General features: G+C 39.1%; 1 protein-coding gene across 2 annotated transcripts; it reads right to left on the reverse strand.

The window, feature by feature from the left end:
• Positions 1-1,068: 1,068 nt before the first annotated feature.
• SLC34A2 (solute carrier family 34 member 2) lies at positions 1,069-21,341 on the reverse strand. 2 transcript variants are annotated; one of them, XM_073609149.1, is made up of 14 exons: positions 21,003-21,341; positions 18,426-18,458; positions 15,491-15,596; positions 13,446-13,574; positions 13,202-13,330; positions 12,655-12,798; positions 11,654-11,765; positions 9,141-9,336; positions 8,953-9,039; positions 7,877-7,991; positions 6,818-6,985; positions 6,196-6,312; positions 5,971-6,095; positions 1,069-3,289 (listed from the first exon to the last, which is right to left on the reverse strand). In XM_073609149.1, exons 2-14 carry the CDS (start codon positions 18,435-18,437, stop codon positions 2,717-2,719), a joined length of 2,013 nt encoding a protein of 670 aa, XP_073465250.1. In that variant the 5' UTR covers positions 18,438-18,458; positions 21,003-21,341; the 3' UTR covers positions 1,069-2,716. The 2 variants fall into 2 exon arrangements, with proteins under 2 accessions (XP_073465250.1, XP_073465258.1); XM_073609157.1 differs by lacking the exon at positions 18,426-18,458.
• Positions 21,342-25,144: the final 3,803 nt, after the last annotated feature.

Genomic DNA, 25,144 nt, shown 5'->3' on the forward strand with positions numbered 1-25,144 from the left:
TTCAGTTTGTTTGCACCCCCCAAAAAAATTTTGAGCACCAGCCGCCACTGTTGAAAGCAGTGGGTGCCATTGGCCCCTGCTGCTACCAGTCAAATCGTGTGAGTAGAGAGCCTCAATATGCACTGTGTGTGTCTATGGACACACTTAACCTGGCTCGGGAGCACACCCACAAATATGCCCCCATACCAAGCCGCTTGCTATGGGGCATTCAGAAAAGAAGAGAAGCCCAGAGCACTGCCTGGGGACCCTAGAAGAGGAGGATTAGGGCTCTGTGTAATACAATTGGACAGAGCAGGAGAAAATAATATGTTTATTATTTTGATTTAAAAAAGAGCCTTTAGAAACACTTTATGTCCTTTTCTACTATCCTGGATTTGTTGTTGTGCCAAAATTCAGCTGTTTACTAGCCTCGTCATTTATTTTTTTGTTATACAGAGACAAAAAAATAGACCGTGAACAAATATAAAATAAAAACCAACTGTACACAAATTGCAATCATATACAAAATAAGGGAAAAAAACACAACAAACTTTATGAATGCCCCAAGTATTTACACAGCTTTCACAATAAACCCCCATACTTTGCCTATGTTTATTTCCCATGATTGTCAGCTCCATCTAGAGTCCATAATGCAGTATTTTCCTAGAATACCTCAATCATAATAATACAGTATTATGGCCACTAGATTGAGATTTTGATGGTAAACTCATGAGCTGCTAGGTAGACTAGATTGATTAAATAAAATATAGGGATTTATCATGAGGGCTGTGCAAATGCAAGTAGAGATCATTGGAGTAGTGGTGTCTACTTCAGCGATTTCCCACTTCCAGGGGCACCAGCCAGGTATGGTATATGCCTAGTTAGTTTGATTAAAACTGGACTAATGTAACTATGTATAAAATATCCATACTTGAAATTGTTATTTAATGTACCTTTTGTTTGGGTGAGAGTTATCCATTCATTTTAGACAGTAGCTCATGTTGCATGGCACATGTTAATATGTAATGCGTAAAGTCATTTAATAGTTGAAATAATTTACCATAATGTTGTTATTTTTAGCCAGTTAAGACATTGTTGTATTATAGAATATTTATTAGGCTTTGGAAAACAACATTATCTTACATTTTTTACATTTACCCTGGCAGTACCTCAATGCCAAGGGCATAAGTAATACAAGGCACATATTTTGCATTGAACATTACATTCAAAATATTATTTTCTGCAGCTATATACATAATCCAAACTATCCTGAAGTATTTTAATGTACACAGTACACATTCAATTCTGTAGGAAGCATTCAAAACTCATTACTGCTCTCTTATATTGTTCTTCCTGATATAAGTCCAACAGATTTGTTAAAACATAGATCCTGCCACTCTACATGGTTTGTAGTAGCACAAAGTGGTCACCTAAAGTGGATTTCCAGCCAAAAATGTCCTAGTTTTGAGTAGAGTAGGGTAGGGTTAGAATCTCTGGTAGGTTGTCTCTATATTTTCACCATCACTTTCTGTCCTTGAGGCAATTGTCCCTTACGCAACAATTGACGGCAAATCTAAAATTTTACAGGTGTCATAAGAACCGTAGTACTGTAGATGGGAAATCTCACATAGAGGGTACCCATTCCTGTGACAACTGAAGAGATATTTTCTTAATCGCTTTTCTACCTCTTGGATGGGAAAAAAGAAAAAATCTAGTTATTGGGGAAACAACATTCACAATGGGGATGGTTTTGGCTTGAGATCGATTTTGAAAACCACCACCAACTAGGCAAAACGAAAGTGGTTTTTGCCTATGCGTTGCTGGCAGGCTTTTGCCAACAATGGAACCACTCAAATTCTATTGATATTATGACTTGATTGGTTATAAAGAAAAAGTTTTCATCTGGTGGACTTTCAGTAGATAAACAGGCATGGGCATTCAAATAAAAGAGCAAGCAAAAGACAAAAGGAACACAGCAGCAAACCAGGCAGTGTCACTCCAATTTTGACATTGCCTTTTAAGATTGTTCCTCTTTTCCCACAGAAAAGTTTAGGATCCCTTTTTTATTCACATTACAAAAATATATATATTTATTTTATGATAGAGGCTAATGGGTTGAACTACCTACCATCTTTTTAGAACTCTAAGGCTCCTTTCGCTCCTAAAGCGCCCCTTCCCATTGAAAACAATGGGGGAGCAATCCAAACCCGCCTGCAAACCGCCGCTGCAGCGGCGCTTTGCGGGCGGTCTTAACCCTTTTTCGGCTGCTAGCGGGGGGTAAAAACCGCCCCGCTAGCACCGCTAAAACGACGGTAAAGCGTCGATATATTAAGTGCCGCTGTACCGCCAGCGCCCACATGCCTCAGTGTGAAAGTAGCCTTAGAGATTTTAAGAGAAGAAAGTGTGATATTTACATGCAGTTGCTTGTTATTCCACACGTCTATAGCTATGATGTCACTCTCTCATCCAACTCCCCAATTATTTACTCTGACATCATTATTACTATTATTACTACTAATGACTGCAGCACTTAGGCAGCATTAAGTAGACGCTAAGCGATAGAAGTCAGAACTTGATTCACTTAGAACAGAGAATACGGGTTATTATTTGGGAGCTTCCTGATGGACAAAGCAACTCACAGTATGAGATAAATAGTCATTTTATGATGTCATTAATAAATATGAAAGTATAATAATAGCCTATACAGTTCTCAAGGTAGATCCTTCTTACACTTGTCCTACAAGGAAGTAAGGCTCAGGTTCTTCCCTTGTTCTTTGCTGTCAATATTTGGTAGTTCATCACTCAAGTCCACCACATTCTCATGACATTCCAAGGCCTGTGGCTTGTCGAGAGACAACTCCTCATCTTCAGTGGGTTGGCAGCAACTACAGCATTTACACTTGCAGCAGCAGCAGCATCGGCGACCACAGAAAAGAGCAGCGTGGGTCATCCAAGAATCCCATGGACTTAGAGAATGCATCCACTTGGGAAGGAAGTCCCATGTCTTCAGAATGTTTGGCAACACACGTGGACATTTGGCTTGCAATGTGTTGATGACAATGACGACAAGTATCAAAAACACAATAGGGACACAAACTCCCACAAGTATCTGCCATCCAGCAATTGACAAGCCAAATACTGCTAGAGGCAGCAAGAAAAAACACATAATCAAATAAATGACAGCAAACCACCGGTATCTGGCTGTTTTGTTTCCCAGACCTTTAGCTAGCCGAATAGGTATTCTTGTGAAGGGAATGGGGTAAAATAGTATTATCCCAGATATATTGAAGAAAAAGTGACATAATGCAATCTGCAAAGAGAAAAGCACAACATTTATTTTACTTTTAGGTGAATTTAAACTCTAAATCAACATTTCATATTTGCTTCCTTTCTGCATTTTGTCAGTTTGGTAAATGCAAAGTAAAATACTTGTTGATCCTGTCAGAAATTCCAGGGCTGCCCTGTGTCCTGTGCACTCTGCAGTGTGATCTCAAACAAGGTTATCAGAATGTGGTTTATGGCTGCAGAACACCACCCTTCTATGTTATGAAGAAGAGGAGAGGGAGGTGACCTGTAGTCCTAACACACTTCCTGACCTCCAGTGACAATAATGCTCCTCTATGAATACAGTATGCTAAATGTGCGTTTTACCCTAGAACAGGAGGTGTGTTACTGACAGGATCACAAGTTGAAAAATGAAGGAAAAAAGCCTGAAAAAAGAAAACGAATTCAGCTACAGCATCTAAGGATTAGTAAAGTGCAATATATTATATTATTTTCTTAGTTTTAGTTATGCATTATGCAAGCAGTAAGTCAGTATTCTTCAAGAAGCAAAGCATGGTAACATCACTTTGTTAAAGCCAAACAGGTATTTAATAGATTACTATGAGTGCAGCATTGTGCACTGCTTTTTAGCTCAAAGGTCATTGTAAGAACAGAATTGATAAGAAGAGTATTGTAAAGATAGCATTACATTTGCAAATCAGTTATTGTATTAGGAAATTGAATGTCTTTTACATATCAGCCTTAAAAATAAATGGTCACTTGATTTATCAAAGTTTGGATGTGCTGACACTGAAAGAATGCCTGTGAGCAACTTGTTGAATCCTTGTTAGGACCAATTAGATTGGCATGGGGTATTCTGTTAAACTTGAACATGTACCTATAGAAGCCAGCTCACTAAAACAATGAAAGCAATGGATATTTTGTGAATGCTTTACTGCTGATCCCTAGAGGGCAAGAAATCTTTATAATGCAAAGGATGAATTTTTTAACAGAAAAATCCCCCTTCATTCTAATAGTAGTTGATTCTTTGCTGGATCAACAATTGTTAATGTGTTTGTTATTTTATCAGCACTGCTAACCCTTTGAATGTTGTTCTTTTAACAAAAGCATCTAAACCTTACTTAAAGCCCAACTCTGAGCATGGGTTAACTGCTTATTTTGTTTAGGGGTGAATACAGAGCTTATACTCACCCGATCCTTCGATTCTACAGAAAACAGTGCTCCCCCTCTTCCAGAGGTGGACTGTTCCTGATGTCTTCACATCCAGGGCTGGTCCATGGGTGTGATGACGTCAGGAACAGTCCACTGCACAAGACCGCTAGACTGCGGGGGGGGGGGGAGCCACAGGGACCAGTCTTGCAGTAAATCTTGGCTCTCCAATCCAGAGTTCAGTCTTAAATCTCTCTAGCATTGCAGTTAGGCTTCTTTACATGAGCTGCCGGGAGAAGTGTGGTAGGTGGGGGTGGAGTTGGGATGGCATTTATAACAGAAAAACAGTCATTTAGGGCTGTACCCATGCAAGGGCTATGATGCTTTGCCATAGCAACATTAAACATCATGTCCTATTCAGCAGATGATACTGCCACTGAACACAGCCCATTCAAGGCCGTGCCGCAACCGCAACTGTCCTTCAACCACATACAATGAATGTGTTTGCAATGTCATGGTTCAGCATTTTGAAGGTTAAAGCAAGCAGCGAGTGTGCGACATATCACCTCCTCATTGTCTGTTAAATGCCCTCTGAAAAGCAAGTCACATTGGTTCACTTTTTAGAGGGATAGCAGCAGGGGCATTGCTAGGTCTACAAAAGATCTGGGGCTAGAGCCCATAGCAGTGTAGTAAAGAAAGTCATACACTTGGACGGGCATATACATGTATATAATATACGTGTGTGTGTGTATATATATCCCCAGAGAGCCTCCCCCTTGCATCAGGGTCCCCAGAGAGCCCCCCTTACATTAGGGTCCCCAGAGAGCACCCCCCTTAAATCAGGGTCCCAAGAGAGCCTCCCCCTTAAATCAGGGTCCCCAGAGAGCCTTCCCCTTAAATCAGGGTCCCCAGAGAGCCTCCCCCTTAAATCAGGGTCCCCAGAGAGCCCCCCACTTACATAAGGGTCCCCAGAAAGCCTACCCTCCCCTTGGGGACCCCTGCAGAGACTCGGGGCTATGGGCCCCAGATTCGGGGCTATAGCCCCAAAAGCCACCCCCTAGCGATGCCACTGGATAGCAGTATAATAACACGTGTGAACGAGCCCAATTCTTTTGGAGGTGTATTGTATGGTCTCGTATCTTTTACAATTACAGTAAAATACCCTTCATCAGCTGGAGATTAAACGTCTCATCTTCAAACTTAGTTTAACGGCATGTAGTTTTTGTCAAATATAGAGGCTAAACCAATAACAGTTATTGGGACCTTTAAGCCAGACTTCTGTCAGCTAAAAACAGGAATCTGTCTGTTATAATTTTACAAATTTAACATAGTGGCTATAAAGAACCTGCTTATGTAATCTTTTAAATTATGTTACATTTTAATAAAAAAAACTCTTCCCAAAACAAAACATTTACATTTTCCATAGGAACCCCACCAATACACCAAATGACATTCGCCAGGAATATTATACTTTATTTCGTTTTCTAGATGAAGCAGGCTAAACACCATGGATCTTATTGTGAGAAACAAAGATTATAAATGACTAAGAAGACAGACCTGTACAGAGTTGTATAAGGTTTCCCCAGGACTGGCTAAAGCAGCTAATAGCGCAGTTGTTGTTGTTCCAATGTTAGATCCAAGCGTCAGGGGATAAGCTCTCTCTATGCTAATCACACCAATGCCTACAAGGTGACAGAAGCCAAATGTTAGACAATGATGGTAGCCACCCAATCATGATTTTCCCAAAGACATACAAAACTTCTGCACATTTATGAATCATACCAATCAGAGGAGTAATTGCAGATGTGAAGACAGAGCTGCTCTGCACAATGAATGTCATTCCAGCTCCAACCAACATTGCCAAGTAACCCGTCAGCCATGAGAATGGGAAAGGGAAATCTGTGTAATGACAATAAATTAGTTATGACACAATGACATACCTACCACTCTAAAATGTTGATGTATATGAGCAGCATACTGTTGTAGCAATCTAGGACAAGTATGTAAAAAGTGTGGTTGTGGGGGGGGGGGATACCTGTGTTCCTAAAAACAGGCTTACAAAGGACAAGGAAACTAATTAGGGGAAGTGTCAGGGAGGTGCAGAGGCTCCAAAAATCGAAGAGTTCTCCTTTCTTTCTGATGATCATATAGGCTTGCAGTAAAGAGACTAGTGTACAAATATGACGCTTTATTGTTTAAGACCAGTGGCACCGGATTTAGTCAGTAGTGTTGGTAATGGGTGGGCAGTATATGATGAAGTGTTCAACAGGGTGAAATGGAAAGCTAGTGTTTGCAAGCATAATACACTGTGTGAGCCCAGTGAAACAGACTCTAGCCAATTGACATAATGGCAAAAGGAAATTCAGGAAGAGCACCAAAGCAAAGATATAATATGTATTATTACCAGTGTTAATGACCTTCTTGATGGCTACTGATACTTGTCCCTTCAGCATTGAATTCAGGAGCTTGACGATTAGGATCAGACAGGTGCAAAGCACTAGCAATGACAGCGCCAACAGGATAAGTCCAACTGCCAGGTCTGGAAGATTTGCCTTGGCAAACAGGTGTGCACCTAAACAATAGAATATAGAAAAAATAATGTACTAGTTTATTAAATTTCTACACCCATGTACATGGTAGCAGTGGTCTTTTATTTTGTGTACAGTAAGTCAATGGCACTCAAATAGGGTCCAGTGGCTGCGAACATTATTTAAGGCCTAACTGTAAGGCCTTGGAGCCTTGTAATCTGTGAACAAGGAAAGCTTGGGTTGTAATAATTGCACTTTCAGGCACATTTATGCATGGTTGTGATGGAAATACTGGGAATCTTCGAAAGTAAATGATGGTTGTGCATTGAGGAGTGAATAAATAATTCCAGGAAAGAACAGGCTTCCAGATTAGTATTCCATTAGAAGAAACATACTCGTTGTACTTGTTTTGCTTATTAGTTTTGCTTGCAGTGGCAGCTAAAACAGAGCAACAGTAGACATAGAGCTCAGGTGTCTCATTGTACTTTTATTTTCATAGCTGTTATTCTTGTAACGTATTTATTTTGTGCTAAGTGGCCCTTTAAATTAGAATTGTTATGAAAAACATTGAGGCACCACCTTTGCTGATCTACTCTAAATACTGGGGGATTGGAGGTTCTGTCAGTGCATTAGCTCTAATTTTTTCCAGGTCCCTGAGCCAGAACAAGTAGGCAGACCTAGAAAGTTGGAGAAAAGCTAGCAATTCTAATCTGCATTGTTGTAGGTTGGTGACTCAAAGTATTGAGGAAGAGGGTCAACAAGCAGCTAGCACTTCCAGGTCAGCAATGGCAGCCTCTCCGAACAGGTTTCATTTAACTTTTATGTCCATGTTTTCCTAATTCCATTTGCAAAGTGGCTTTCAAGGAAACAAGGGACCCCATGTAAGGTCTGGCAGCTTGCCCTGTATGATCTAAGCAACATGAATAAGTACTTACAAGTGGCCTTGACTTGTTCTTGGACCTCTGTCCATGTCACATTGTTTTCATCTGTCCAGCAGAGTCTGCTAGTAGTGCAGTTTTCTTTGCCTGGCACTGACGCATTCACCCACATCTGTGTAGAATAGCAAACATGCACATTCATATAGTGTTTTTTTATTGATTTTATCATTCATCTATACCATAGGTTTCCAAACTTTTTAAACAAATGGCTAGTTTACTGTCACACAGACTTTAGAAGGGCTGGACTGTGGCCAGTGAGAGTAGAAAAATGCCCCAGCATCAGTGGGAGTAGGCAATGTCTTGAACTTGGTGTTCAGTATAAGGAGGAATATGGGAGGAATTATGCCCCATTGTTAGGGCAGTGAAAGGAATAGTGCCACATACCACTGGTAAGAACCAGTGCCCCAGGTGCCAGATAAAGGCAAGCATAGGGCTGCATCTGGCTCACAGGCCATAGTATGGAGACCACGGCTCTATACCACAATATTTTTCGAAAAATGCAGATGTGTAACTGAAGCAGCATTTTGTCTAGCCACTTGATCTGCAGCCAACCCATTGATTGTAAATTTATATCTCTGATGACAATTTATGTTGTGAAATGTATGTATTACCTCTGAGTAACAAAGATTTGTATTTACATTCATTTATGGTTTTCTCCATGTAGGACTGCAGGAAGATATTTGTGGCCACTGTCTACAGCATCCCCTGAGAGTTAGAAAAGTGTAGCCTTGGAAAAGCTCCCATCTCTCATCCACAGTAACATAACATTCTCACTCTATATTGTGGGTGGTACTGAGTGGGTGGAGCATGTTTTCCTTAATCCTTCCCAAGAGGAGTGCTTATATTAGCACTCTGCAGACAGACAGCTTGGTAGGAGACAATTTTAAACATAAATTGAACTAATAAAAATAAGAAATTTATATTTTCAGGAAAACAATAGTTCTAGCTGTATCGCATATGGTTTTCTGAATGGCTACACCTCAGGTTTAGACTCCACTTGGGTCATGGACAATATAATGAATGTTATCTCTGCTACCCATACTGATACATCTCTAAAATCACAGACACTTTACCTTCGTTCCACAATCTCTTTTAATCAGACTCTTGTTCTGAGCAGCTGGATCCCCATTGGCAATTTCCTGTATGACTTTCTTATCAAGCTGCAATATAGAAATTTCATATTTAGCGTGACCTGTTTTTATTGATTGGTTAAGCATTAGAAATCTGAAAGATGTTGGCAAAGGCCTACATTTATTTATACCTGGATGATTCCTTTGGTGAGAGGCTCAGTGATAACCTTCAGCATATCTGGGGCATCCTCTCCTGACTCTAAGTTGAAGGAATCCACAATGGCATTGGTGAGATGGAACAGGTATCCTGAAGCTATCTCAATGGGTAGCAGGATCAGCACCGACAGCCAGTTGAAAAAATCATGGACAGTAGCTCCAGCAAATGCCCTATTATGAGGAAATATTGAGAGTTATTAAATGAAATTCCAGCTTATGGCATGTTATTTGCAGATAATATAGATGTCTGTCACTTTATATGTGTTATGCACTGCCCGAGGGCCCCATGCCACTAAGGGGCCCCATCAGGGTTGCCAGCCTCAATAAAACCAGGGACAGTATGTAAAAATCTGTGTTTTTTAAAAAATTCCAAGATTATAGCTGCCCCGCCTCTCCAGTACCTTTTCAGTGTGTGTATGTGTATTCTGTGTGTGTATACTGTGTGTCTGTGTGTGTATACTGTGTGTGTGTGTATACTGTGTGGCCCCATAATTTCCTATTGCCCGGGGGCCCCATAATCTCCTATTGCCCGGGGGCCCCAGGAGTTGTCAATCCGCCCCTGTAAACATGCTATACTTACCTGCAAAACCATTGCACAGAGCAGTCGGGATCCTCTTCTTCTCAGGTCCCACGCCGGCGCTCCTGGCTCCTTCCTCCTGCCAGGTGCCCCCAAGCAAGCAGTTTGCTTTGGGGGCACCCAAGCAGGCTCGCTCCTGAGTCGCAGCTCTGTGCCAGGGCTTGGCCCCACTCCCCCTCCATCCCCTGATTTGCTCACTGGCTGTCAGTCAGTCAGGAGTTCAAGCCAATCAGGAGTGCAAGTCCCTGGAGAGGGAAGGCTCTCATGGACATCGCTGGATCGAGAGGAGGTTCTGGTAGGTATTGGGGGGGCTGCTGCACACAAAAGGTCTATGCATGAAGGTAAAAGAACCTTGTGCCTTTACAACCACTTTAAGTTGTAAAAGAGAAGTATGGGTTGTTTTTTTTTAGATTCATACTTACCTAGGTGGATGCAGCATCAGACCGATGCTGCAGCTGTCCCCCGCCGTCTCTGCACTGAGAACCAAGCCACCAAAGAATAGTCACCTCCTGCCTTGTGTTTTACCAGACGTGAATTGCGGGTAACTCTCTATTCAGCTCTTGCTGACTTACTTTTCAAATGCTATTTGCCTGGCCATGTCTGGCATCAATACCTTTTGGATCACTAGCCAAGATCAGGCATGCAGCAAGCAAAGTCAAAGTAAAAGATGTATACTTGTTTTGGATTTCAGAAAGTGAAACCAATGGATCAGGGCACTAATAGGGCACTAATGTTGGCTATACACATACAGATGGTCACGCTGAACGGAAAAAAAAAAAATCTTACAGATTCCTCCAACCAGGGTACATGTCATGGATGGACAAATCTCCCACTGTGGCCATTGTATTTTGACAGTCAGCTCTGTCAGCTGTCAAAATACCCGAACAGTGCCTGTATCTAATTGAATCTCATTTAACAATTCTCTGCTCGACTTCTTTGAAATTTTAATCAAGAGATGTGGGCCAGGAGAGGGCTATTAGGGCCACCCACTGGGCGATATGAATTGCCAGCTCAAAGTGTTACTAAACCCACAACAGTAAAATCAGCCTGTATATGCAGCATAGCATACTTGTTATACTCACTGTGGAACTTAAGGGGTTAATCCTCTGCATTGTGTACAAAAGGCTGTTTTATCCTGTATGCACAGATCCTCCCCCTCCTGCATTGTCTATCTGGGGAAAACCAGCTAACACAGGTAGGGTAGCCGACCTGCACATGATCAGTTGTATCTTTTATGCTGGAGAGAATAATTACTTGTTCTCAGAGATAGCCAGGTCACATGATATTGACATCACACAAGTGGGTGTGTATACAGGCTGTAGCAGAAATCTCCTCCTACCTGAACTCTCAGCCCTGGAGAAACTGTGCAGTTTATCACTGACCGTGGTATACAGATCAGCTAAAAGGTTATATAGTGGCAGTATTTTAATGTAAGAAGATTTATAAGCTGTGGGCACTGTGGGGGGGGGGATGAACTATTTTCATATTACTGGGTTTAGTAACACTTTAAGAGTTTAAGAAGAGGACACCAGTAATGGCAGCCTCAATGCATTTTTAAGGTAGCTTTTATTTAATATACACTCTGTAGGCAGTGTTAAAATGATACTAAAGTCTTGTTTTTTTCTGAAGGGTGGCTGAGGGGGGCTGCTGCACACAGAAGTTTTTATTTTATTTTAATGCATTGAATGCATGAAGATAAAAAAAACCTTCTGCCTTTAGAACCACTTTAATTTTGACGCAAATTTCGATTTTGTGTCAAAATGGTAGTTTTGGTATGGTAGTTTTAGTCGACTAACATAGTGTTCATTTAGTCTAACAAAATATTTATGTCGACTAAATTAGCACTGCCTGTAGGTTCAATTTTATCTGATTGTCAATCTCATAGTCATCTAAAAAGAGTAGATACTGTACCTTCTAAATTCATTCCGGTCACCAGACTGCATCAGCGCTACAATGGTGTTTGTGACTGATGTGCCAATGTTGGCTCCCATGATGATTGGAATGGCTGTCCTGACCGTTAGAACTGCCAAAACAGAAAAATATGACTCCGATATTAATCTTATAGTGTATTCAGGAACACAATGGAACATGTTTGTGCCTTGTCACAACAGTCTGATGGGATTTGTTTATCTATGAATAGTAAGTGGAATTCCAGGCAAAGAGATAAATACAGAGTTCAAAAAATATGTTAATCATTTTACCTGCCAAAGAATTTTAAGTTCTGCACAACCAGTCTTGTGACTTACATACTTTACAGTCAGGTTGGTGACACACATTTTCTGGTTCATCATGGTTTACCCCTCCATCTGCAGCCATCTCACTGGGCATTGCACCAGCATCATCACCTCTGGCCAGCAGTGAGCTTTAAGAAGTAATGCCAAACCAGAAATTAGGAGAGTGATCTTCCTGATTAACAAAGATGTACTTCTCTGTTAGTCAGGAAGAGCACTTTCCTAATTTCTGGTTTGGCATTACTTCCTAAAGCTCATTGGCCAGAGGTGATCATGTTGGTGCAATGTCCAATGAGATGGCTGTAGATGGAGAGGTAAACCATGCTGAACCTGGCTGTGAAGCCTACCTGGCTGTGAAGTATGTAAGACACATGAATGGAGGGCAAAAAAGAACAATCTTTTGATAGGTAATACAGTTCCTTTAGTGTATATGTAATTGAAGTGTCTGTCTGGTGTACCACTTTTAAGTTCCTGGAATTGATCAGATCAATTTAGTATAAAAAGTCTTCTCACTATAGAGATCGTCAATGTGAATAAGACAAAAGATATGGTTACAACAATATAAAACCAACTGTTCTGGATGACAAATGGGACATGAAGCAATGATTAAAGCAATAATCTACTCCACAGAAGTAGGGACAGACACATAGCTATGTTCTATAATTAAAAATTCCCACTTACGTCCAGACGACACCATGCTGACCACAATAGATGTGGATGTACTTGAGCTCTGTACAAGAACAGTCACCAGGACACCAATAACCAGCCCAGCAACAGGATTGGAGAGAACAGAGTGGTTCTTAAAAATATCTCCTGCAGCTTTGCCTAAAATAAGTTAATTAAATGTATTAATTTGTTGATTAGTTAGTTAGTTATTGCAATAAACATTAGTATCTTAATCCAACCAAAATCTCCATAAGAATATGACCACCTTATGGAGGAAATCTTTCAGCCCTCCATCCAGTATCAAACACAGACTTATTTAAACTCAAGTACAATGTCATGTATTGCAGTTTATCAGCCCCTTAGTCTGTGCGCACTGGAAATTATGTACCGTAGTAATTTCCAGTGCACTAAATGCAACTCTAGAAGAGCAGCAATGGGAGAATCCACCTCTCAAGCCACCCCCCCCCCCCACCCCTCTCCCCCCCCCCTTTAGACCTGAATTGGGATGACCTTTGTATTATAGCATTTTGAACATCGTTAGAATAAAGTAGCACCCACTTACCTCCAACCAACTGAAAGGCAGAGCTTAACACATCCAGTGAACACACAAAGAAGTACAACAATCCCAGTAAGAGGATAAACCGAGCGATCGCCTTTAGAACAGACAAGACACGTTGTTTTGTGGTCATTTCTAAAAAACAAGAGGACACTTTGTTTGTTGTCCACAGTGAAATAAGCACAATCTACACCAAGAACTGTGCTATAACAATCAAAAAAAATAATAGCAAAGGCTATGGTACACCTACCTGCCCACTTTGGTCCAGTACTTTTAAGTTCCGGCATGTCCCATGGATCAAACTCCTTTTCTTTTTCAGATACATCTTGGCAGACTGTCACAGAGGAGTAACTCGGTGGTAAGTCTGAACTAGTATTGTCTGAAAAACATATATGAATAAGTATATGTCAAGAAAATACCATTGCGGGAACCTAAAACGTTTTGTTTTCTGTAGGATACATAAATGAATGCAATAGTTTATCTTATCATCAATATCTTATCGATTGGTATTATTATTATTGTTATAATTTTATCAGTGCATATGAATGTTTAAAAAATCTTGTTTATGTAATGACTTTAAATTATATATATTATATATGTACATGGAGTGGCCGTATTATTCCTTAACTTTTATACAGCCTTAACATTACATAGAAGGGGAAATCTATATAGGATTTTAAAATAAGAAAAAAGCAGCAATTTTTAAAAATTTCTGTTATGCCATGTGAATGGATAGGTAAAACAAATATAAAGTTGGTGATGTCCCAATTTGTCTGCAAATGTAAAATACACTTTAAAGATAAAGTCCAGGTATAAATATTTTATACATAGTTATGTTGGTCCAGCTAGAACCAATGTAACTATGCATATAACATACCTGGCCGATGCCCCTTGAAGCTGGAAATCACTGAAGTAGAAATCTGCTACTCCACTTATCTCTACTTGCTTCTGGGTCCCGTGCTGAGTGACTGCATTCTGAGCACAGGAGGTTGGCTGCTTTGGCACAAGTGCCATTTATAGAATGCTTTGCATTTTCTGAATAAATGGAAAGCACTCTCTGATTGGACCAGGTGGAGAATGTGACGTCATCGCCCTGCCTTGTCCAATCAGAGAAGGCTTTGCATTAATTCAGAAAATGCAAAGCATTCTCTAAATAGTGCCTGTGCTGAGCAGCGGACCTCCTGTGCTCAGTAGGCAGGCGTGTAGGGGACCTGGAAGCAGTGGTGTCTACGTTAGTGATTTCCAGCTTCCAGGGGCATCATAGTATAATGAAATTGGTCTAAGCTGGATAAAAATATATATAAAATACAATCATGCCTGAAATTATTCTTTAAAGTATATACTCACTGAAAATGAAAAAAATAAATAAAATAGATATTTAGCAAATAATGTAAAACAAAAAATGCTAAAAAATGTTTTCTGCATAAAAATTGCATAACAATCTACCTCTAGAACCTTATAAAAGGAGAAATACTAATATTGTCAAACTTTACAGTGTGTTAAGTTTAAGAGAACTTCTAGAACTAAAGAAACTGAGATAAGATTCAGGTCATGGGCTGAGGCACTTCCCAAATGCAACACATTTCCCGACCTTAATTCCCTATAAAGAGCAATACTGACAGCCCTTAGTGAACCCCTTGAAAATAAAATGGCCAATGACATAAACCAATAAGTTCCTTGCATATTTATATACAAAAAGAGAGAAAGATAGGGGGAACCCTAATCCCTGCAATTAATATTTAGATCACTTAACAATTAGTAATGTATGATGTGTGTAGTAATTAAAGAAGTACAATCTACAAGGCTTTATATAGTACACTAACAGATAGTAATATCCTGTCAAATATCTGGATTTATACCAATATAGATAGATATGTACTTATGATCATGAAAGGTTTAAGTAGCTCTCTTACATAATGAAGGCATATTTTAGTCTATTTGAAATAATACAAATCTGCCAAGAAAGATTTGTGTCTAACATTAAGACATAACCTTTGGGTAGTTTAGTTTTAGAAAAACAGCAACAAATTTTATGGAAAAAAACAAAAAGCATCGCTTGAGGGCCTGTTGTGCCATGGAGGAATCAAGTAACTCCCGAATATGTTACAGCAGGAAAGTCACTGACAACAAATTATTTTGTCTGTAGGGGTCACCTAATTTGTATATTAGCACTTACTCTAGCTCTTATTAAGCTATATTTAGAAATCAAAATGGCCTAGTCATTGGAATTCCCAGAAAGGTTTTGTTTACACTAAAGCTCTTATTTAACACAGCACTTTGTTGGAGGTACTTTACCAGGTGGAGGGAATGTATTGCCATTCAGGGAGATATCCGTCTGTTTTTTGACATCTTCCAGATCATTAGCAATATGGTTCTGGAATTCCGGAAAGGGAGCCATTTTCTGGAAACAATACAGTTTGCAAGTGAAAATGCTGGTAGGAGTTTTTAGATCAAAAACATACAAACTTTCTATCAGTAAGATGCAGCAACCCAACAGCTTTTTGTCAAAGATCCTGTTCACCATCAACAAGCTCATTCAATAAAGCAGCATCCAAATAATAATGGTGTGCAAACAACAGATACCACATGAACCAAAAGCATTTCTCCACCTATTAGTATGCAACTGGCAGAACAATTTTAGTTGCATTGTGATTGGGTGTTGTACATGCTCGTTGCGCATTACTATTTAACAAAGACTCTTTTCTCCTTGAAGCATGGAATGCAATCGCTATATGTAGTAACCAAATCTCTGCATAAAGTGGAACAATATTTCTGTGTCCAATATGCTGCTTTGGTTACCCTGGCCAACTCTCTATCATGTTGTTTTACTTACTTTTTTACGCATACAACAATGGTTTGTTATTTTTTTATTCATGCCGAGACCCAAAGAGGGGAATTTCAGAGGAAGTAATTTTCTCCCAAAATCTCATTCTGAAATTCCCAGCGATGTCTGTATTTGTGTTTGTTTTACTGGAACAGACTCCTAAAGTACATCAGGTAATGTGATGGCCATTATACAATGGTTGCATTCTCTCAAAGAAGACTTTGTATTAGAAAGTTAATGAGTTCTGAGCACACAATGAGCTAAAGAGTATCCTGATTTATTGACTTGTCACACAGAGTTCCTGGTGTCACTGTGTCTTTCACAACAGCATGTGAGCTATCAATGTGTGTGTACTAGGAAACAAGGGACAAGAATATGCTGTAGGACTTTATCTTTCATGTATTGATCAGTGGTTTTCATTTTAACCTGATTTTCTTTTGCAATAACACATCATTAGACAGTTCATCATCAAGAACTTGTGATCTAGTAAAGTTCACAAACATTCCCTATCAATCAATCAACTTGGTACATTCAGTCTGCCCATTAATAGTTTGAATCTCAGCCGCTTTCTGCTGAACCAGCCAAGATTCGAACCAGGTATGGACAGCTTCATTTAAAAAGCAAGGCACATAATCTAAATTTGGCCAAATGAGTGAGAAGATAAAAATACAAAACAAGAGTGACATGCTTCTGAGTTCTATGGCCTATTCAGATAATGATACCAGGGTTGATTTACTAAAATCGTAAAGTGCAAAAACTGTCATGGTAGCCAATTGGCAGCTGTGCATGGTAGCCAATTGGCTTCTAACTTCATCTTGTTCAATTAAGCTTTGACAAAAACCTAGAGGCTAATTGGTTTCTATGCAGTGCTTCACCAGATTTTGCACTTTCCAGTTTTAGTAAATAACCCGCACTGAGTCTTTTGGTGCAGTCACAATGCTCATTGCATGTATTAATCTACAAAGTATATCCTATGATGTGCTCACAGATTTTCCAAACAAGGGAGAGAATTGTTTAGAGGACAATACCAAAAACCTGCCTTTATAGTCATACACTGAATCTTTTCTGTCATCAATGTTTATCCTGCGCCATTTCCAGCAAGTCAATCCTACTCAACCTGCCGATCCACTTATATATAATTACTATCTCCACCTCAACTCTTTTTTTACCTGGCATACAATTATAGCACCTTGCAGGAGTACATGGGAACATTTTAACTGTACTACATGCAATAAATCACCGGGCAATACAAGTTATTGGGTGTAAGATTGAGTAGTTAATTGTATGGGTTGGACAACAACTCTCATTACAGTCAGGTGATCACTTTAAAATAGCTGGGAGTGGAAGTTTCATGAGTACCAACATCACCTCTAGGTTTTGGGAATTTATAGAGCAGAGAGGAGATAATTTATAAAAACAATGCAAAAAGCATAAAAGAGTGATGAAAAGAAAACTCCATCAAACCCAAGGAAACCCTCACATTTGTAGAATATATTTATTATACCTGTTCAGACATAATTTATAAATGTCTGCTAGGGGTTTCTACACTTTGTATATTGCCTAGGTACTGAAGAATAAGGTTATTCGAATTGCTATGCATGTGCATGTTACAACCATGGCTTTCCATTACTAAATGGTTACACAAGTTTCAGTATTGAGCTTGATAAATGACAGGGATGAGTGAAACATTGCTGCAATTCATGGACAATAAAGTAAGCTCTCTGTGCTGCAACCCTTCTGATTTTTGGTTTATTTTGGTGGTCACTGAGGACACCTGGTTGTTGTGCACCGATATACACTAAATATTAGGAGATGTGAGTATTTATATGGCCAATATTTTTTTTTCTTGTGCTTGGCCCCTCAAGTTTTCCAGCCCTGACACTGTTGAATCAAACAAATCAATCAGTTACCACCTTTTCGTAGTCTAAATGTTGCAATTGTTTCTTACCCTCTGAATAAATTTTTGTTAAAAAAATGTATGTCCAGTCCAAGTTTGGCTTGAGGATGGGCAGTGCCTCTATGTACTTGATAGGTATATTTTGGTTTCAAGAATTTTATTAAGTTTTAACATTAAAGCATTATATAATAGGTATATTTTAACTCTTTGAATATATTGTTAAAGTTATGGCAGATTGTTCACTCAAGTAATTGTTTTAGGCATTTAAAGATTATAACGCTGCAACATATAAAAATGAACAGCACTACTGCAGCAAAGCAAGTGTTCACATGCTTGAAGGTCCCCTTTAGGACAATATACACCTGGGCAATATGGCCCTTGTGCAGTTCTTCCTATATACATACACAGCACAGCCCCTTCACCATAGAGAAGCAAAGCAAACTCTAGCAATACAAGCATTGCGCTCTGCAAAACAAAGCGCTATCCTTCACCATTAAACTCCAAAGTACCTTTTTATCCATGTTTATGGCTGGAGTCAAGTACTGGAAGGCAATTATTGTAAATTAAATAAACGTGAAATATATAATGAAATTACATAAGCTTTATCATTTTTTAAGTCTAAGCAAATCGTATTTGCAAAAAAAAGATATTGTAAAAGAAACCTGTTATTTCCTATTAGCCTAGACAGTCACTCTTGTTTCCCAGTCTAGTTTCTTGATTTATCACTGGTTCTGTTGCTAAATGTGCAATCCCAGTTCCACCATTTGAAAATTGGGTCCCCGGTTATGAAGAATTACCCTAATCACATTAATTTTTTGAAACATTATTTTAAGTTTTTACTAATCATGGCTTTCGAAACAAAAGTGACTATTATATTCCACCCTACCTGTCTGAGACAAGGCTTTCTCTAGAGGTATAATAATAATCCCCCCCCCCCCAGCACTTTACTGCTTGTATGTCAAGCTTGTCCATGTCAGTAAAGCTAAACAAGTGTTCCTGAAGGAGTAGAAGATAGTTGGGAGCCAAATGTAAGCTGCTTTCAGCAGACGTTTTTGGCTTGTCTGCAATGTAAGATGTGAAAAAGACCCTTTATGTTAAATGTGTTAAAATTTGGACCTTTTGACTCAAAATCCATTAGGAGACAATTATAGGGATGACCTCTTTTTGAAAATGCTAGTTGTCTTGATATCATATTCATCTTCTGGCATCATTATCTTCATTGACCTGCTTCCAGATAAGTGACTCAAAATACTTCAAAGCAAAAGACAGCTAGTAAACTAGCATTTTCGGGTGGATGTGGTCAGGAAAGGGCCCCTCTTTATGTCTCTTGACATATTTTGACATATTTTCTTGCTTTCCGTGATCTATAGTCATAACATTCTATGACAAGATTTCCTGGAAATTATGTTAAATGTCGAGATCTATACACTGATTTGTTTAAAAATAAAGTCACATATATTACAGTAGCAGTAAATGTTATCAGCAGGGATAGTAAATCTGCCAACATCTGCCTTTGGTCTATAACATTTAGTAAATGGTTTTGACATTCTTCATCGCCTGTGCCTAAAGAAGAAATTAAATGAGCCCCAAAAGTTTGAAATTAGCTAGCTTTAAGTATTAAAAAAAAAAAGAAAAGAAAAAAAAAAGCTTGAAGGACTAAAACGTCTCACATCATAGGTGAATTAAATAAATAGTGGCCTTGTCTTGTCTACTGCTCTGATGCACATCAGGAATGTGGAAAATGAGAACATTGGGGCAGATAACACAACATTACTATGCAATGAAGCAACAGGTTCATGCCAGGCAGGGACAGTTTAAATACAATCACTTCAAATCCTTTATACTAATTTGCTCAACAGTGTGGAAATTTCCAAATACAATGTGAGCATACTCTACCAGCCAAATTTGCTCAAGCTTCAATCAACCTAAAGTAATTATACCCAAAAACTGAATATAAAAGTAACACTTTAAAAAGTATTTAATGCTAATGTTATTAATTTATAGAGTACAATTGTTCATAGGAACTTAAGATTAGGTAAGAGCTGTCAGAACAAATAAAGTTGTTGTATTTGATTAATTGTGTGTTTGTTAGGGGCTACCATTGTCTACACATTGCTGTGTGCCCTTATGTGCAGGGCAACAATTAGTATTTGCGCTTTTGCTTCCCATTAAAATTTGAATTGCAATGTGTGTATTGAAAATGATTCTTATTTAATTATTTGGCACAAATGAAATAGAAGTTTATACTGAGGAAAACACCTTGGTTTCCTTTGTTCTCTAGAACAGAATGTAACAATGTACCAGCGGTGCAGTGTCCCTTGAATTTATTTTAAAACATTTTTATCTGTACTTTTATTTATTAAGTGGATATCAAGTGAAGCACCATACTCAATTCATAACATGAATCAATGAAAAAGGTATAAATTACAACTGATATCCAGGAACTGCGCTTTTCTCCATGTGCCTGATTTTTTATATATTTATTTCAAAAATATTTTTATTATTTTGTGCTGCTAAAGAAGAGTGCGACCTAAAAAAAAACCCTCAAATTATATAGATGGTATAGTAAAGCAATTTGGTCTTCTAAAACAGTATGGCAGTGATGCAGTGTCCCTGGAAATGATTTTAAACATTTTTATCTATGTTTTTGTTTATTATGCTGACATCAAATAAAGCACCATAAGCAATTCATAAGATGAATAAATGAAAAAAAGGACTAAATTATAAATCATATCCGCGGAGAATGCCATTTCTAAAAACTTCATAATAATATTCCTGTTTTTGAACACAGATCAACATACAAATGTAAACTATTTTATTAGTAGTTCCAATAGTTCCAAATACATTTTAATATGTTGTGCTGTTGTAGAAGTGTTTGGAATTCAAAAAAGCAAAAAATTAACCCCCCCCCCACCTCCACCAGAAATAACCTTTATATAGATGACTTTAATAACAATTTTATCTATGCTTTCATTTATAATGCTGACTAAATAAAGTGCTATAATTAATTCATAACATGAATAAATGAAAGTATTATGCTCATGTACAAGTAAAGACTATAATTATTGTAATATGTGATGTCTTACCTTTTGATCCAGTGGTAGAGGAAGCAGTGAAAGGTGAGGTGAGGTGCTGGGAGTTGGGATGCAGGTACCAAGGATTTCAGCACTTTTATACAGGATGAGAGGTGTACCAACACACCCAGGTCACACTATGGCATCCCTCCCCTTTACCCTTTAGCACTGCCTTCCCTACCTGACTCCTTACTCCCAATCTTCCCCATCAGCACTTTCCAATCAAGGAGATGATAAGTTACTTGCTCCTTCTGGCTTATCAGTGTGTGCTCCATGCTGATCCCAGGGAGGCTGGCTCATCCAGCACCTGACAGCAGAATTTCCCTGTAGATGGGAGGGTGCCTGGCTCATCATGTGCACACTAGTTCTGTACTCAACACACATGCTGAGCTGTGCAATACCTGAACTGCTACTGAAGAACCCAGTCTCCCATCACAAGAAAAAGATAAAGGAAATCAATACACCTGAGATTACTTGTCCATGCATATGTTATCTGTGGTACCTGGCCTTGGACCTGTCCAAACAACTGGGTTATGAGACTTAGAGAAGAGTCAGTGAGGGCTTTAGATTCCCTTGAAGAAAGCATGTAACAAAAAGCAATCAAAATTGAAATAGAATGATTTATAATAGAATGTATAATACAACTAATTTCCAGGAAATTAAGATATGCTTGTAAAAATGTTATTGGTTTTCAACGGTGATCAAGTTCATAAGAAAATGAATGTATGTGGTATGTTTATAGGTACGTAACAAAATGTTAAATTTAAAGAAGGGCTCCAGAATTAGAAGATCTCTGATTCTGGGTGAGGTGAGTGTAGTAACCTGCTTTACACTTTAAAGTCCTCTATCCATCTGAAATGTCTTCTTTATGCTGCAATATGGTGGTCTGAAAAACCCTATAGACATCGATGTAACTGACAATTCTGGTTGACTGCAGAATAATTTTGGAGTTCTTCTTTAAACTTAGTCGGGGCACACACCCTACATGAACGTCAACGTTTATTAAATATATAGCTGGGATAAGCTATACTGCTGCACAATGCTTTCTGCTAAAGTATATTTATTTTCACATCTTCAAGCAATTGCACAAACTGTTTTCAACTATTAAGATATACTATATATATATTTATGATCTACCATCTGATAGGTAAATTTAGTGAATTGCTCGTTATAGGAAGTTAGATTTGCCTCTGTTCCAGCTTGGCTGACGTTGAGTGTGGTTCCACATTGTGCCGGTGGGTGTTGTTGTCACCATTGGCGGGTGTTGGAAAAGCAACGTGTTAAAGCGGATGAGTGCTCCTCTGTCCCGGAGACAACTCGGTGGAGGTGGTCCTCCGAGTTGCAATCTGGGAGAGGGTATTTATGGGACAGACGCCATGTTTAGGGGTCGTTTTCAGCCACCTCCTGGCCCTCCTGGCTGACAGGTATGTGTTAGAGTACCACCTTGTGGTCCTCCGTTCCGGAAGCCCGCGTCGCTGCGGCGCATGGGTGGGCCCAGAAGCCTGTCTGGGGCCTACCACAGCAGCCGAGGAATGGTCCTGAGCTGTCTATCCAGAGTGAAGAAGCTGGACAACCGAGGAGATCCCAGGGGAGGACCCGTCATGGAAGGATCATGCAGAGTGCTGGTCTGGAGGACGTATCCTGAAGTAGTCTTATTGCATGGTACTGCCGGGTTGGCTTAAAGGTCCAAGTACTGTGTCTGACATTCATCACGAACCAATACATCTTGTGGCAGAGGATCGTACGGGTTTATTTCAAGCAAGTCTGTGGCAGAGACTTTTGTTTGTGCTACGTACTGGCTGCTAGGCAAATGAGAGAGGCCTATCCAGGCGAGCAAAGATCGTGTCCCACAAAAGGGGATTGCATTCAATTACAGTATTCAACTTTAAAGGATGTTCTAAAGAAGCCTAAGGAAGGGTATTTGAGCTTCCCTGCAGTTTTCCTCCTGCCTCTTTCCTGCTACTTCCTTCGTTATTTGGTTCAATAAAGCATTGAAAACATACTCAAGTGTTGGTGCTTATATCGTCCAGAGGTAAACTCAACGGAACCCTAGACCTGGTGGCGGTGAAACAGAGGTATCGAGAGTGAAGGTAACAGCCCGCTTAAACCAGCAGCTCCGCCGAGAGTTAGTGCTACATATATATATTAGAAGGAATGGTATTGCTGAAAAAGTTTAGAAACAAATTTTAAATATAAAGGGTGCTTACCCTAATTTATTTTTACTAGAGAGTCCATAAATTCTATCCTATCTATTGGATCTCTGTTGCTATTCTTGTGTAGCCCTCTTTTTGATAGTGGTGGTGGTGGTGGGGTTATGAGCAATAACCCTGAACAGGATATTGCACTAAAACTGTAGGTACAGTACTGTAGATACCTCCAGATTTACATTACAGCAAAGTCCAGTTGCAGAGGCCCCTGCGGATGATCATGATATGGCAATTGTCTTGGTGTCGAAGACCTGAAGACAAGATCTGCAGTGATGAGGAGACCCTAAAGCTATTGTCCAACTAGCCCTGAACCCAGCTATTTGCCAGCAGAAACTGTGTTGTGGCACTGGAACTCAGAGTCAGCCAATCTAATCTAGTCCTTAGTAGTGTCTAATCTGTCATGCAACTGGACCTCTAACTACCGGGAGTGGCCGTTGGATGCCTAACCTGGTTCTTTAGAATCTCTGACCAGAAGGGACAGGGTTAAGTAAAATAACAAGAGCTGCATACAAGTTATATTGCAATAAACAGGTTCACCTACTAATATACTGGAAGATGACCACTCCACAGATACAGTAGCACAGACCTAGATACCTGGCATTATGCCTGTGAGATATTACCAATAGGACAGAGATAAGTATGTCGCAAGGATTTGGATACACTCTCAAGAAGTTATGGAAAGCTTCAGTTTAACTATTGGAACATAGGAATACTTGCCTAATAGTCTCTGCTTCTGATCTGGGTGAAATTACAGGAGCAGTAGCAGCAATGCTGCTGTGGTGTCTCTGTTACTATCCAGAGTGTAGACATCCTAATACAGGAACTGTGTTACTGGCCAGATCACCAGGTGAAAACAAGGAACAAAGCCTAAAAAAAGAAAACTAATGCACCCACCACATCTAATGATTAGTAAGCTGCAATAAATTACATTTTTGGTTTCAGGTTTAATATCGCTTTATTAAAGCCTCTGATTCCCACATACCAAGTGTCCCATTCAATAATCTCTTTAGTGCTCAAAGGGGCATTTTATAGGCACATACTTACTGTAAAAAACTGTGAATAAACTTCTGAATGTGGCTACAATAGATTACATAAAGTTCAGATTTAAGAAAAAAATAGTTTAGCAATGTTTCATGTACAGCATTCCTCATTTAGTTTTTAAATGCATGTATTGCCATTAGCATGTGCTGTCTGTTTATTATTATCTTGGTTTTAATGTTCAATTAAATAGATTTCATTGCTGACCAACTGTACACCTTTTCTGCACTGAGTTCTAGTTATAATGTGTTATGATATTGACAGACAGCATAAAAAAAAAATTCTGTGTTCTGCCTGATAGTGTTGTTTATACTGTAGTTACAAATACCAATTAGGGTTCAGCTAAATCAGTTAAAAATCCACTAAACCCAAATATAGCTTTGAACCCTATTAAAGCCAATAGGAGTCAAATCTTGTTACTTTTTTCTGGCATTTTTCTAGATCAGCGCTAATATTGTCATAAAATATGATGTCGTTGTGATAATAAAAATTGTGAAATTATCAAATAGTGATACATACAATGATAAGTGAAATTAAAAAAAAAAAAAAAATAACTACATAAAAAGAAAAAAAGAAAAAGTATTCTTAAAAAAGAAAAAAAAGAAAAAGAGGAAAACTAAAGCAATGTCCCATAGTGATGAATGAGAAAATCCATAAGCAATATGCCTCCACAGGAAAAAAAGGTGAATTGCAGGAAACAGAAGCTGTGACACCAATCTTCCCAATGCAAAACCAACGTGTGTTCAGGTCAACACCCAAAAGTGAGGTAGCTTGCTTACCAAAAAGCCGTGACTGCTGCTAGCAGTCTCGCCCAGCACAGGGAATTTAAAAGTCTCCCCAAAACTTAAGATCATCCGGACCAGCCGATCTTTCTAATGTTGCTCAAAGATAAAAGATAGAAACTTCCAT

This window comes from Aquarana catesbeiana, linkage group LG01 (assembly GCF_042186555.1).
Source record: "Aquarana catesbeiana isolate 2022-GZ linkage group LG01, ASM4218655v1, whole genome shotgun sequence".
Classification (NCBI taxonomy): domain Eukaryota; kingdom Metazoa; phylum Chordata; class Amphibia; order Anura; family Ranidae; genus Aquarana; species Aquarana catesbeiana.

Bases quoted from the DNA above. Each gene is read 5' to 3' on its own strand.
- SLC34A2 (XM_073609149.1), bottom strand. The intron at 7,992-8,952 runs GTAAAGTGTCTG...TATTCTACACAG, and splicing joins AAAGAGATTGTGGAACGAAG to ATGTGGGTGAATGCGTCAGT. The intron at 6,313-6,817 runs GTAATAATACAT...GTCATTACACAG, and splicing joins CAAGAAGGTCATTAACACTG to ATTTCCCTTTCCCATTCTCA.